The sequence below is a fragment of the Ictidomys tridecemlineatus genome, chromosome 8 (assembly GCF_052094955.1).
Source record: "Ictidomys tridecemlineatus isolate mIctTri1 chromosome 8, mIctTri1.hap1, whole genome shotgun sequence".
Classification (NCBI taxonomy): domain Eukaryota; kingdom Metazoa; phylum Chordata; class Mammalia; order Rodentia; family Sciuridae; genus Ictidomys; species Ictidomys tridecemlineatus.
Genome location: NC_135484.1, coordinates 139,216,728 through 139,232,179, shown reverse-complemented (window position 1 = coordinate 139,232,179; position 15,452 = coordinate 139,216,728). Strand labels below are relative to the sequence as shown.

General features: G+C 43.1%; 1 protein-coding gene across 2 annotated transcripts in view; it reads left to right on the top strand.

Moving 5' to 3' along the window:
• Positions 1 to 858: 858 nt before the first annotated feature.
• F13a1 (coagulation factor XIII A chain) overlaps positions 859 to 15,452 on the top strand; it is a 160,700-nt gene continuing 146,106 nt past the window's right edge. For both annotated transcript variants that reach the window (XM_078020501.1, XM_005327491.5), the window contains exons 1-2: positions 859 to 938; positions 3,165 to 3,312. In XM_078020501.1, the coding sequence (XP_077876627.1) occupies positions 3,183 to 3,312 (130 nt within the window). In that variant the 5' untranslated portion in view covers positions 859 to 938; positions 3,165 to 3,182. The remainder of the gene's footprint in view (positions 939 to 3,164; positions 3,313 to 15,452) is intronic.

Sequence of the window (15,452 nt, the reverse complement as noted above, 5' to 3'; positions counted from 1 at the left end):
GACATAAGAGTATTTAGAAATAACAAAGGCTGGGGGGGGGGAGGAAAAAAATGGAAATTTTAGGAGAAAATTTTTCTTTTTAATTTTTTTCTTTTTTTATTTAAATATGACAGCAGAATGCATCACAGTTCTTATTACATATATAGAGCACATTTTTTCATATCTCTGGGTGTACACATAGAATATTCACACCAATTTCTCTCTGATTTTTGAAGATACATCAGTATGGCTTTCAGGGAGAAAACAAAGTGTCACTTTCTAATTTGTGGGGCGCTCTCCAAGGCAATTTACTCATCCTGGGGCTGGGCATCGCTGTCCTGCAGGAAGTCTTGTGGTTAGGCGGTGGCTGTGGCTCCCCAGATGATTCAAGAACGCAGCCTTATTTGCACAAGAGGGACACATTGCTTTGCTTCATGCATGGTCACAGCTGCCTGTGTGACCTGTCTGTGAGAGGGCAGACCCTCCCTCCTGCCAAGCCACATCAGCCAAAGTGGCCTTGCAAAAACATTCCTTTGTGAAAGACCCTTCCAGCCCATCTGACCAAAGAGGAGGGGAGGGGACCGCCTGTCACTCCAGCAGCCAAGGGAAGAGGGGGGGGGGAGGACGGGGGGGGGCGGGGGGGGAGCAGCAGAACTGGGGATGGGGATGGTGAGGGATGGGAGCAAGAGGGGTGCTCGGGGCTGGGGGCGGGGGGGAAAGGGGGCGCATGCCAGATGAACAGGGCAGGATTGCAGAAGTAAAGGGGAAGTCCTCTAAGCTCCTCTGCTAGCTCCAGCTTTCAAGAAGGGGGAGGAGAAAACCGGAGGAGGGTGGGAGCTGTTGGAAAGTTATTTAAGAGCCAACTTTCTGGTCCTTTTGCCTCCGTCCTTTTGAGGAAGTCCCCAAGAGGCACAGAGCAAGCCTACGCTAGGGCACTTCCTTGGGGAGCTCACACGCAGGTAAGCCGCAGCCCTGCACCCTGGGACCCTGAGTCAGCTGTCCCCTGTGCCTGGCTCTCTGGTGAGGGGGCTGCAGAGGCAGCTCCATTCCTCCAGCCCCAGCTCTTGGCCCCTTAGCTTCGCAAGACCCAGCTTGGCTCTAGAGTGGGACACCTCTTAGGGACTCCACGAAGCCATCCTGAAAGCACTGCTTGCTGAGGCCCATGAATAGGGGAGTTGGGGGTGGTCCCCAAGGGACAGGCACCTCTCCTCAGGGAGGCGAAGTATGCAGTAGGGGACAGGAAAGCTAGCACCAGGTAGGAATGTCTACTTGCCTGCAAAGGAGCAGGTTCTCCCATTCCAACTCCTGCCCATCAGCTTCCCAGTACCAATGCAAGGGTTGAACTTGAACCACCCCCTTCCCCAGACCCACCCAGAATGGCCTTGGGGTATCCCAATTCTCTGCTTTTTTGGTTTTGGAATGTGGGTTGAATCCTGGGTGCTTAACCACAGAGTCACATCCTCAGCACTTTTTTTAAAATATTCATTTTTGGTGTAGATAGACATAACACCATGCCTTTATTTTTATGTGGTGCTGAGGATCGAACCCGGGTCCCACCTGTGCGAGGTGAGCGCTCTACCGCTGAGCCACAATCCCAGCCCCCCCAGCACTTTTTATATTTTATTTTGAGATAGCATCTTACTGAGTTGCTTAGGGCCTCGATAAGTTGCTGAGGCTGGCTTTGAACTTGCGAGTCCTCCTGCCTCAGCCTCCCCAGTTGCTGGGATTACAGGTGTGTGCCACCCGCCCGGCCAGTTCTCTGCTTTAACTGCTCCCTCTCCTGATATTCTGTGGCACTGCAGCATCCTGTCCTACTCCAAACCTGCCTCCAAACCTGCCCCTGGAGTGGTCCAGCCCTTATCTTTGCTATTTTTCAGCAGGGGACTGCTTTGTCCTGCTTTCTTTCCATCATTAAACCTGTTTGTCTCTCCCGGCTCCCTCCCTCCCCTCAGCCCCTCAGGGACTGTGCGTAAATCTGTTTAGAGACATTATGGATACCTATTTGGACCTTATCCTTCCAAACACTCCTGTCTCCTTCCAAGACCAAATACCTTGGCAAACGGCTCGGTCCTCAGCCTCTTGCTCTATTGCTCCACGTTTCCCAGACTAATCTAATTGACTCTGTCATGGCAGGGCCTCATCTCTTGAGGGTGTGCCTGGTTTGTGAAAACAGCCAAGTTGCCAGGAGTGATGACAGGGTGATCCAGGTGATTAAGGTCCAGAAACAAAGTCCCCTTCATTTGGTCAGTTGGTCAACAAGTGCTTATTGGTGGCTGAGCTAAGGTGTGTGGTGTTTAGGTTGGCTGTTTGCCTGCACAGAGTCCAAATTGCCTGTGGGCCTCCTTCCCACCACCGAACCTCTCCATCTCCTCACTTGTTTCCAAAGCACTTCCACCCACCCTAACACACCAACTGATTGATTTAAAATTCTGGGTGCGGCCTCTCCCTAATCCTACTGCCCTATAATCTCCCAGGGCAGAAATTCTGTTCTGTTCTCTGACATGTCTATCCCAAGTACCGAGAACACAGTCTGGCTCCTAGCAGGCCCTCAATCAACATTGATGATTGAATTAAACTGCAAATGGGAATGCTTTGGGAGAAAACACTTACCTGGAAACAGTTGTATGAATTTATTTTTAAAAGTGACTTAGGGGACTGGGGTTGTGGCTCAGTGGTAGAGGACTTGCCTGGCATTTGTGAGGCCCTGGGTTCGATCCTCAGCACCACATAAAAATAAAACAAAGATACTGTGTCCATCTACAACCAAAAATCAAAACGTGTCTTAGGTCTTATAAATACATATGAAGTGGGCATAGGTACATGCTTAGGTCAGTCCATGTTTCTTACAAAGATGTTGCCTTCCGGGATTTGGGGGAAGAGAAAACCCTGCTCTCTAAGATGTTTAAAATTTTTCATTCCCTCCCATCAACCCACTTTCCCCAGTTTTCCATATGTTTTGATGAACAAATCTCCCCCCAAAATCCTTGGGGACTGCACTCCATCATTAGGTTAATCCTCACTGCCACTTGTGAGTTTTTATTTATGTGAAACTCAGAATGTGTTGCTCGGGTGCTGTCACACGCCGATATGTCTGTTTCTCTATTTTGGAATCCTTTTGGAATCCTTGTCTCAGGTGGAACTCATTTCACACTCCCTTTCCCGTGCTCTCCTCCTCTTCTCCCAAGGATCTTGCAAATCTGAGAATGTCAGACACTTCCAGAACCACCTTTGGGGGCAGGAGAGCAATCCCACCCAACAACTCCAATGCAGCAGAAGACGACCTCCCCACAGAGGAGCTGCAGGGCCTGGTGCCCCGGGGTGTCAACCTGCAAGGTAGGAATAAGCCATTGCATCCAGGCAGAGCCTCGGCTGGCCTCTCTGCCCCCGTGGATGCTACATAAGCATCCTCTGTCTCGGCTGAGCTCCAAGAAAGGATGCCCCTGCCGGTATCTGCAAGAAAGGACTCCCAAATCCTCTTCCGAGTGGGAAAAGCACCAGAGACCCAGCTCCTATACCCAGTTCTGCCACTTATTGACCTTGTAATCCCAGGGAAGACTCTTTGTCTTTCCACTTTCCAAATACATTTCCTCCACAAAACAAAGGTGCTGAATGAATGCACCTTTGAGCAACCTCTACACTTTTGAGAATGCTCTCTAGCTGGAAGATTCCACTTCCAAAATATTGTGTCTGTTTTTTGATTGTCTGGCTTGCACCTCCTTCCATCTCCCTCCTCCCTCCTCCATCCATTGCTGTGAATTTCAGAGCTGGCGAGAGGTGCCAGATTCTGACAGTAATAGAGATGGAAGCCCTCTATTTGTCTCTAGATCAGCCAGGGGAGCAGGCAAGGCAAGCTGTTTCCCCTGCCTCTTGCCTCCCCCTGATCCCATGGGAGCTGCTCTGGGTATGGCAGCCACCAGCTGACCTTCTCTCAGCCCTGTCAACTGTGACGGGCCCAGGTGCCAGAGCTGGCTTGGTGATGGGGGTGCCATTCCCTTGGGCCACTGCAGGGATGTTCAGACTCATGTCCCTGAATGGCATCTAGCTGAGAGCTCTTTTTACAGAAGCATTTATGCACCCAAATCCAATTTTTCTCTTTAGGGTTCTCTGTGTTGCATCTCGTTGGGGGAGAAACACCTTCTTGCTGGGGTTGGTGAGCACAGTCACTCTGTGGCTGTTTGTGTGAAAACCCAGGTGGAGGCAGAGCTCTGGGTAGCAGAGAGAAAGGATGGCATTGGTTACTTACAAATCTACCATGTCAGAGAAATTTTCAGACCTTGCAGACAGGTTGGGTTCTGCCACTATTACGTTTAGACAATTTGATATCAAACTGTGTAAACAGAGAGGTATTCAGCAGGTACCTTCCAGATTTGGGGTAGAGGCTCACAAAACACAAGGACATCTTCAATTGAACACAGAGGACAGTTTTGGAAGGAGCAAGATGAACTCATTTGAAACTAACTCTCCAAACTAGGGCCACACTCTAAAACCTCACTAATAGAACCACAGAGCTGAGTTGGGAAAGGACATGTTAATCAGTTTATCTCAACCCCTGTGACAGAGGTAGTTTGGAAACAGATCCAAAGCAAGCAGTTCACGCCTTCACTGCCCAGACCAGAAGTCTTTTTTTTCTTTTTAAGAACTGAAACAAAATTGGAAAGCAGACATCCAACTATCAAGGAGGTCACCTTGGAGAATTCCATTCTCTAGCAAAATTCCGCTCTGGCAGAAAAGACACTGGGCACCTAGACTCTAGAAGAAGTGGGTAGTAGGAGCAGAAAGAGCAAGGGGCACCATCATCCTTACAAGAATGGGTGAGGAGAAATGGAATCCTCCCACAGAAAGTGCAGGGGAGCAAAGAGCTCTGTTGTGCAGGGGGCAGAGCACCGAGATTCCAGTCCCAGGACCCAGGGCAAGTCATCTTGTGCTGTGGTCTCAGTTTACCCATCAGCAAAACAAAAGTAACACCTTATAGACTGTCCTGAGGATCAGATGGATAGTGTCTGTAGTAGGTCTAACCTATAGCACATGATTAATAAATATCTATTGATTTGGAGCATGTAAATAATCATACCCCTACAAGATCAGAATAACAAGTATCCAGTGATCCTACAGGAAATATACAACACTTTGTAAATCTGAAGTCAGAACAAAATGTTGCCAATAAGGCATCAAAACTGTCAGAGAACATGTTCAGGTCAGGTAATTAAAAAAAAATCAGACATAACTGGTTTTGTTTGTTTGTGTTGGGAGGTAGGGGTAACAGAGAGGTTGACTCAATTATTTTGAAAAAAATATATATATTTGGCATTATTTACTTGGCAGTCATATGCCCGCAACCCAAGTGACACCCTGGGATAGTTATAGAGATCCTGACACAAGGACATGAAAGTCCAGTGACTGCAGAATGATTTGAATGAATGAACAGTCACTTGCAAATCGAATGACCCATCACCCCTACCATCATAATAATCTTATTTTTAATGACAAGTTCCAGACTTCAAAAACATGCATTCATTTAATATTTTTACACAGGTGAGCTAGTCACTGATGCTGTGGAGGACATGCAGTTGATTCCTCTGAGCCTAGGATTCATAGCTGTCAAGTCCCAAATGAGGAGGACAGAAAACAATATCAGTATACAAAAAATCTGAACAAGGAGGTGACTCTGTACGTTTCAGATTTATGTTTGATTGTCCAAAAAGCAGATTTCTGACACTAAATATATCAAGTTATCTCCAAGTTATACCTGTTAAGAGACTAATGCTAGGAAGGCAAAATCATTTCTTCTGTTTTGTTTGTTTGATGCCATCTTATTGCAGTTCACCCAGTAGCCACTAGTGGCCTCCAAGAGCACTCTTCACTCCCTGGTCACCTATCAGGATGTCTTTGGCTCTGGAACACAAAGCCCTAAACCAAACACTACCTTCTCCTTCTCCTTCCCTTCCCCCTCTAGCCCTCCCCTCCCCCCTCCTCCTCCTCCCCCTCCTCCTGCTCCTTTTCTCCTCCCCCTCCTCCTCCTCCTCCTCCTCCTCCTCCTCCTCCTCCTCCTCCTCCTCCTCCTCCTCCTCCTCCTCCTCCTTTTAATTTTAATGATGGCTCTTCCCTTTCCTAAGCTGCTATGGAGGAACTGAAGCTCAGAGAGGAAAAAAGAGGAAAATGTCAACTTTGTCCTTTGGATGAATCCTGTAACAATATATCCTGACCATCACTGCATATGATGTATGTAATATACACCGATGTGTACAATGCCCTTCTCTCATGGCTGTGAATATTTGGTTAGAAATTATTGTTTTAGAGTGGCAAAAACCGTAGTTTTAGCTACTTGGGAAGTTGAGGCAAGAGGATTACTTAAGACCAGGAGTTCAAGGTTGACCTGGGCAAAATGGCAATATCCTACTCCTAAAAGGTGTGGGGAGGATTTTAGTAAAGCAAAATCTTTATCAAAATGTTTGGACTCACATAAACTTCCTCCCATACACATCATAACATCTAGGAAAAACTGAAATATTTGAAGTAAAGATGGGATCTCAGAGGTGGGACTAGCCAGTCAGTGGATATCTGATCTGACATCCTCAAATTGTTTTAGGGATTCTTTTTTGTTGTTGTTTGGTATTGGGGGTTGAACCTAGGGGTGCTTTATCACAGAGTCATATCTGTTCCTTTTTATTTATTTATTTTGAGACATGGTCTCACTAAGTTGCTTAGGACCTCACTAAGTTGCTGAGGTTTGCCTTGAACTTGTGATCCTCCTGCCTCAACCTCCAGAGTCATTGGGCAGGAAAAGTACTGTGAGAATCTCCTCAGATTGTTTGGATTTACATTAATTTTTACTAGACTATTCTGTGTAGTCAGTTGGTGTTGAGATATATATATCTGTAAAGCCTTTTTGGTGTCAAATTATGTGTGGCTGGAAATGTGTTCCAGGAGATCACCTTATTCTTGGGCTCGTTCGACTCTGTGTTATTAGCAACAGGTGATCATTTGCAGCAGTAATTCACATATTTATTTGCATTGAAATCAAATAAGAAAGCGAACCTAGTTTTGCAAAAAAAATGTAGGTCTAGTAATTTTCAGGCCAATGGACCTTTTGTTTTTCTGAGAATCTTCTCCCTCCCATCACTGTCAGAACCAAATCAACCAACTAACCAGTTAACAATCAACCTCTACTTGATGGGAGTAAACTCTGGATTCAAGGTTACTGAAGGAATAAAAGAAGCATTCTATATGTGATTAAGAAATTAGTGCAGTTCAGCCTTTCACTCAGTTTGTCAAAAACATTCACTGGTTGTCACATATGTGCCAGGAGCAGCTCCAGGCTCTCTCCAGGGACACAAAAATGACTAAGTCAGTCCCAAGCCTCCAGTCTAATAGATGGAGAGCTCTCAGTCTAATAGATGAAATAAACAAGAAAAGATCGTTGCCATCCAGTGCAATAACTAAGTGAGATTTATGAAAATACCTGTGAAATAATCAAAAGGGATGTCGTGTGGTGTGGCAGAGCAAGGGAGAGGGTGAGAAAGGCTGCGTATGACAGATCTCTGAACTGGGTCTTAGAAGATGAATCAGAATGTTCCAGATAGACAGGTGCATGGAAGGGCCTCTTCAGCAGAGGGAATAGCATAGGCCAAGTAGTGAGGAGTGACTAGGGGAGTAAGAGAGAAGCCTGAGAAATGGCAGGGATCTCACTAAACAAGGCATTGAAGACCCTTCCTTTGATCCTTGCAGATTCTGAATAGCAAGATTACATTTTATAAAGGTAACTGTAATGCTGGGGAGAAAATAGGGAGAAAGAGGTACTCCAGGCTACAGGAGAGGGATTCTAGCCCCTTGAGAAGGTGTGAGCCCCATTTCTCTTGATCTATCTCCTTCTAAGAAGTTGATCATTTCTTCAACATTTTAAGGTACTGGGGATTAAACCCAAGGGTGCTTTATCACAGAGTCACATCCCCATTCCTTTTTATTTATTTATTTATTTATTTTTATTTTGAGACATGGTCACACTAAGTTGCTTGGTCTATCTCCTTCTAGGAAGTTGAAGGGCCTCTTAATAGCAACTGTTTTAAAAATTAATTGCTGAAGAAGAAAATGTCTAAAATGACTCTAAATAGGATAGTCTAAAATTTCACACATCCCAAAGAAATGCAAGAGACCTTTTTCCTATTGTTCTCTCCACCACCGACAGACCTACTTCGTGAAGAGCGTTTATGCCTACGGGTTAGTAACAACATTACCAAAGATTGCATGGAGAATTCTGCTCACCAGGGAATTCCTAGAATATGAACCTAAACATTTTACTTATTTCAAGATTCCATCTGTGACAGGTACAATCATTCTCAGAAGGATATTTTTACAACCCAGGGAGAATATAATCCATTTTTTTTCATATTAGAGAAAGAGTAGGACAGAGAGGCAACTGGTTCTTGAGGAGAAATTTTTTTTTTTCCTTCCACAGCCCATTTTCTGATGTGTTTGGAATTAGGCTAAATTGTGTTAGGTAGACTTTTTGAAAGCTGTCACTTTGAGAGAACAAGCTGCCAACTTTCCAGCAGTAATATCTCTTAAAAAAAAATGGGACTTAGCACTAAGCTGATCCATTTTGTCAGGAACTGGGCTTGGACAGGGAGATGCAAAATCATTTCCTGTTTGTGGGGAATGAGCCTGAAGGACAAGAAAGCTCTTTCAATCTAAGTTATGTCTTGTTCAGCCAATAAACAAAGCGAAAATCAACAGGCCCTTAACAAATGTCCACTGAATACCCATGACCTAGGAAGGGGCCCAAGTAGACCAAAGAGAAAACAGAATGCACTGTGACATCTTTATATCTATGGTCATATTTTATGACAACTATTGGGAGAGTCCTTGTTATGGTCAGGTAATTAAAAGAACCAAATACTGTTCTTGGCTTGTTCTATGGGTGGCTATTCATGAGCAATGCAAGAGATGTTCTTTAATCAGTGATATTGGGGCCCTCAACCTCTTACTCTCATACTTGGAAGAAGCCCTAGTATTATGGTTTGGTGTGTTTTGTCCACCAAGAGTTCTTGTATTGGAGGCTTCATCCACAGTGTGGTGATGTGGGAGGTGGTGGGACCTTTAAAAGGTGGGGCCTAGTGGGAGGCCTTTAGGTCATTGGGAACACTGCCCTCATAAGCCATTAAGGTAGTTCTTGGTGACCCCGAAGTCAGTTCTCAGGGAAGGAAATTTTATAAAAGCTTGAGCCTGACCTCTGAATCACTCTCTGGCTTCCTTTCCTGCCTGATGATGTGACTCTCCCTCTTCCACTCATCCCACCATTTTGATGCCATTTGCCATGAGGTGATACAGCCATGGGGCCCTCACCCCTGACAGCACCACATGGTCTGGGCTTTTATCCTCCCAAACTGTGAGCTTAATTTCCTTTTTTTTTTTTTAAATAAGCACTTCTTTTGTTTATATGTGCCCTGTTTTAAGTATTTCTTCATAAGCTAAAATTATAAGACAATTCTCTTCTTATTTTAAGACATCATTTAAGGAAAAAACATAATCATGAATTATTCTTGGGTGAGCCTATTTAAGTGATGAGAAATAATCTCTAAATATTTTGAATATTCATCCCTATCAACAAAATTTTTAGTGTATTCCAGTAATGAAAAACAGACTAATACAACTAACAGACCCATTGACTTATTAGTACATTACACTGAAGTGAGGTCAATGCAGCTGCCATTTCCTTCTCTACAGTATACACCATCCTGTGAGCCTTCCATATATTCTATACATTTGCAGACTAGAACATTATTTCTTTAAACCTCTGACCTCTTAGCATAGCTTTTAGTCTTCCATATCTCAGCCAAGTTTTACTTTAAGTCTTTTTTCCCCCAAGTTTCAATCTTTAAATGACTTATTGGAATAATATTGCAATAGAAAATGAAAATATCACTTAGAAAATACATTTTGGAAAATTCCATTCCTAGACAAAAGCATAACAATACAGACTACAATATTTTTAAAATAAACTCTCTAAATGTTTTTCATTATGAAAAACACTGTAACCCCATAGATTTTCTTTTAGCTTAGGCTTTATGTACTCATAGGAATTCATTAGCATTTTTTTTTACTTACCCTTTGTTATAATCAGTATGAAGACACAGGCATTTTTATTCCAACATGTAACAAAGTTTCTTATCTGGAGGCCTTGTGTTACAAAGTCTCCTATAACTGTCTCCAATGATATGCATGGATATCCCAGAAACTTGCAAATTTTGAGGATGAAATTGTCTGAGAAATGATATGTAAAGAACTATTATGACTAAGCCTACGGTGAATGGAATAATCCATTTTAAAGTGAATAATCAGTTCTAAGCTCCAAATTTTCAGGTCCTACATTGGCTTAAGTGAAAGGAACCATATTTGCTGTGGGCTTTTTGCACATTTCCCCAGGCATGCTGACTAGACGACTGAGACATGGTCCAGCCTCAAAGGGCTTACAGCCCCATGAGTGATACCATTTGTATAAAGGTGATACCAAGTTGTTAATGGTAATGTGTATATTATTTTTCTTATACCAGTGATACTTAACCACTGAGCCACATCTCCAGCCCTTTTTTTCTATTTTATTTAGAGATAAAGTTTCTTTAAGTTTCTAAGTGTCTCACTAAGTTGCTGAAGCTGGCTTTGAACTCCTGATCCTCCTGTCTCAGTCTCCAGAGCCACTGGTATCATAGGCAAGTGCCACCATGTCCAGCTAATTTGTACGTTTTTTTTTTTTAAAGAGAAATGTATCAGGAGGAATATATTCTAAGAATGGAGAGGAGAAAAGGATTTTATCCATCAGCAGAAATTCAGGAAAGGAAAAAAATGCAAGTGTGTCTTCTCAGAAGACAGGGAAAAGGTCATGGGTTTGGTAAGGCTGAAAGAAAGTTTCTAGAAAGCTTTCCAGTGTGCATTTTTTACTGGAGTGACTTTGCATTGCTCAGATCCAGACTTTTCACCAGTCCTCTGAGAGACCTGCCTTCTTAACTCATAGACTCCAAGAATCTGCCCAAATGCTCAGGGCTATTATCATTCTTCATTATTATCAGTTGCTGAGCGTTTACCATCTGCTAGAGTTAGAGATACGGAACTCAACACATTTTCTTATTTAATCCCTATACCAAGTCTATTTTGCCAAAGAGGAAACTAAGGCTCAGGAAGTTTGTATGACTTGTCCAAGGTCATAAAGACTAAAGTAAGTAGCAGAGCTGGGATTTGAGTCCAGATATTCTGGGTCCAAATCACAGGCTCCTATCCATTGTGCTATTATAACTTTCATAATAATAACAATAATAACAACAATGACAGTAATAAGAAACATTTATGGAGAATTTACTAGGTAGCATGCACTCCAGGAGGTAGGTACTTCATTCTTATATTAAAAGTAGGAAAACGGTAGCTCAGAGAGAATAAATAACTTTCCTGAGGTTGTATAATTAGTAAGTAGAGAAGCATCTCCCAAAGCATATTCTGCACAACACTGATCTTCAAAGGAAAAATTGTCCATGGGTCATTTAAGTATGGAAACCATTGCTCTTTGGCAGCTTTGCAGAGCACATCAGCATATTCAAGTCTCCTGTGACTGCTGTGGCAAAGAGTCCTGATTAACTTTGGGTAGGCCAGCATTTTCCAAATCAGTTTAATCAGGGAAACTGAGCCTTCCAATACCAACCGATATCCCACAGAACTAGCACATCACTCTACAAGGATAGATTGACTTTAACTAGACTCACCAGCCATTAACCAGGTTCAGCAGCCTGGGAGAGAAAACTGAAAAGCCATGTTTTCTTTTGCAATGGAAATTAGGCTGATGAGCACTAGATACTAAAGAAATACTTAAATCTTCCACTTCAACTTAATTTTTTTCTATTGGCAGAGCTGCTTGGGAGGATAAGGCATCTGCTAATATGCTCCTTTTCAGGGACACTTGATGATGGGGGGGAGGGTAGGAATCCAGGAGGCAAGTCCTGTGAATGCTCTAGGATCACGTCATTCATTGCCAGCAGGTGGACCAAACTCACCGCCCTCCTAGCTAGCCTCTAGCACTGACACCATCCAAACCCTGGGGACTTCCAGAAGCGGTTTAAATTTATATTTGTAAACATAAATGTTTGCAAAGTCCAAACCCCTTGACGTGGCCTACAAGCCTGGCAGGAGCTGGCTCCTGGATGCTGTTCCACTACAGCCCCTCCTACTACACCCACCAACCAATCTTCTTTCAGTTTCTTCAGGATCCACACCTTGGTCTTTGCACATGCTCTTTTCTCTGCTTGAAGCATTGTTCTAGGTTTTCCTTTCCACGTGGATTGTTTACTCCTCTTTTGACCACTGTTTATCTTATTTCCTCCAGAAAATCCCCTAGTCTGGTTAAGGGCTCCTACCAAAAAAAAAAAAAAAAACCCACCCAGTATTCTATACATCCTTTAAAAGGCATAGTTATCCCACTGTATCGTAATCATCTGATCATGTTTTAGTATCTGCCACTATGTGTGTGCTTAGCTTGTAGTTATTAAGCAATGGCCTTGTCAATATTTATATCCACCACTTGGATGGCATCATAAAATGGCACATTGTAGAAATCCTGGAGGGCAGGAAGATAGAATCTTAAATGTATTGAATGCACAGTTAGGGTATAAAACTACTTTAAGAGCAATAAGCCAATTCAATAAAAAGGAATTTACTATGAATCTACATAAGACCTCAAAATTGAGCTTAAAAGAAGAAAACAATTGCATAAACAAATATGGCCCAAAGCAACACATATTAGTGGTGTGTAGGGATCTGAATTGGCATTTAACTCAATATTCAGGGAAAGGATATTAGAAAACATTTTCAAGGGTCTTGCTTCATCAGATCCTTGATATAGATCTACAGTAAGGTGTGTCTAAGATACTAATGATACCTCGAACTGAATTAATAGAAATACACTATTCATTTATTTATTTGGTACTGAAGATTGAACCCAGGGACACTTAACCACTGTGCCACATCCTCAGCCTTTCTTATTTTTTCATTTTGAGTTAGGGTCTTGCTAAGTTGCTTAGAACCTCACTAGGTTGCTGAGGCTGCTCTTGAACTTTCCAATTCTCCTGCTTCGGACTCCAGAGTCGCTGGGATTATAGGGGTGCACCACTGCACTTGGCAAACTGCACTATTTATTTTGAAAGATGTAGTGATTCTCATTGTAGTTTATTTAAAAAAAAAAAAAACCACAGCCAGACTAATGTGCTCAGTTCCAGGGAAAAAACCTCCAGAGAGGAATCGACAAAGTGAAATATATTACAAAACAGAATGATAGGTAGAAGTTCTGAAAATAATTTCATACAGAACAGCTGAAGAAATGGAGACTCAGAGGAGGCCTAAGAGAAGTCTCTAAATACCTGACAAGTGCCAGATGAAATGAATAGGGGACTTCCTCTATATTTATCCCAAAATCAGAACCAGGATCAACAACCAGAAAAATTATAGGGAGGCAGATGTCCATTTATCTCAAAAGAATTTTTAGAATCATTAGACTTGTTCAAAAATTAACTGTTTGGCCTGTGAGAGAGTTTTCTGCTCACTCAGAGGCTGGGAGCTCAGGTTCTAGGACTTTCATGAAGATGGTTCATGCAGTGTGCAGTAGGTTGACCAGATGGTCCAGAAGGTGCCTCTGTGAAGTTGTGATACTCATAGACCTCTTCCGTGGGTAAAGATGAGTGAGGAATTTATTAAATCTATTCCTGAGGACTTAGATTTGGAGGTATTTTTAAAAAAAAGTATTTAAAAGCACTGTGCTAAAAAAAGAAGACCAGAGGAGTTGGTCACTGAACTCATTTTCACCTGGGACATCCATGTTCCTCCAGCTCCTTCTTAAGGCTGGTTGAACTCTGGGGATTGTGACCTTAATAAAGTCAGAAAACTTAGGAGAAGGCAGATTGGATAATAAAGGTCTAGAAAATTAAACATAACAGAAAGAAAGTTCCCTTCCGGGGACCATATACTATAACAGCTTCTGAGATGAGGCAAAAATAAAACAGCATTCTGCATTTTCTGCTGTAATGCGCTACCCAGAGTAACCCATGGAGCACCACGCCACCTGAATGGCTCTGTCAGAGCTCATGTTCCACAAGCAACTGTACACCTAGGAGCCCACCATGTGCCAGACATAGTGCCAGGCCCATGTGTCACGTATCACTACATCTTCATAGAAGTTCTCAAAGGTTTAGTATGCTAATTTTAAAAAGGTGATTGGCTTATGGCTGCCAGGAGGCAGGGAGGTTGGGAGGGAAAGTTTGAAGAGCCAGGGACATAATATAGTCCCCCAGGACATGCCTCTAGCCACCTGCTTCCTCCAGTCATGCCCCATCTACCTACAGTTTACCACCCATCATTTCTTTCAGCCATCAGTGGCTTAATTCATCAAATGGATTAATCCATTTTTGATTTCAGAACCTTAATCATTGGCTATAAGCCCACCTCTGCACCTTGCTGCATTGGGGATCATGCTTTCAACGTATGAGCTTTTCAGGGGACATTTCAAATGCAACCTATAACAAACAGAGCCCAGCTTCCTAGTTTTAACTATGAGGGAAAAAAAGGGACCCAAGGGGACCAGGAATTCTGCACAAGATAAAATATAAAAGCAAAGATGCCTTTGGAGCACTGCAGAGAGATGCCTTAGCATGTGTATAAGCTCAGAAGCTGTGCTCTCAGAGAGTAGCATGTTTACAGCCACAAGGGAGAATTGTGTAGCAGGCAGAATTAGGGACAGAGGTGGGGGCAGAAAGCCAGGGGAAGCCCACCAACCTTGTCCCCCCAGTGACCCTGTAGAATGTCAAGTGCACATACAGAAGTCAGCCTCCAGAGTCAGTCTTCTAAACGACGGCATAGACAAGTAGTTAGCATTACTTTCCCATGAAGCGATCATTTGCAGAAGAGAATGGTAAAGGACAAGAGGGGAGCAAACCTCTATTCACGATTATTATGTGTTAGACTCTGCTAACTCCTTTCATGTGTCATTTCATGTCATCTCATGTCACTTTCACAGAGATGTCAGCTCCTGTATCATGCTTCTGAAAAGAATGTTGGTATCCTCATTTTATGATGAGGAAACGAGTTTAAGTGATGGAGAGAAAATTAGATGACTAGTAAACATGGAACTGACATATATACTACTGATTCCCAAAGACAGGAGCATCCTGGAAGTTTTGACATCAAACAGACCGGGGTTTGACTTCCAGATGGGTCATGAGGCAATGAAAGGCTGGTTCTTGCTGTGTAAATGGAAGCAATCACACTTACCACATGGAGATGTCATTTTCCTGTCTCCAGACCTGTTCCCTCTCTTCCCTGCCTTTGAGGGACCAGGTCTACTTTTAGAATTACACAAGGATGGGGCTTTTGACCTTTCCTGTGGGAAGAGGAGAATTTTGGATTAATGGCCAACTTTGTCCTTAGAAGGTCCCTTTGAGGCTTTGTCA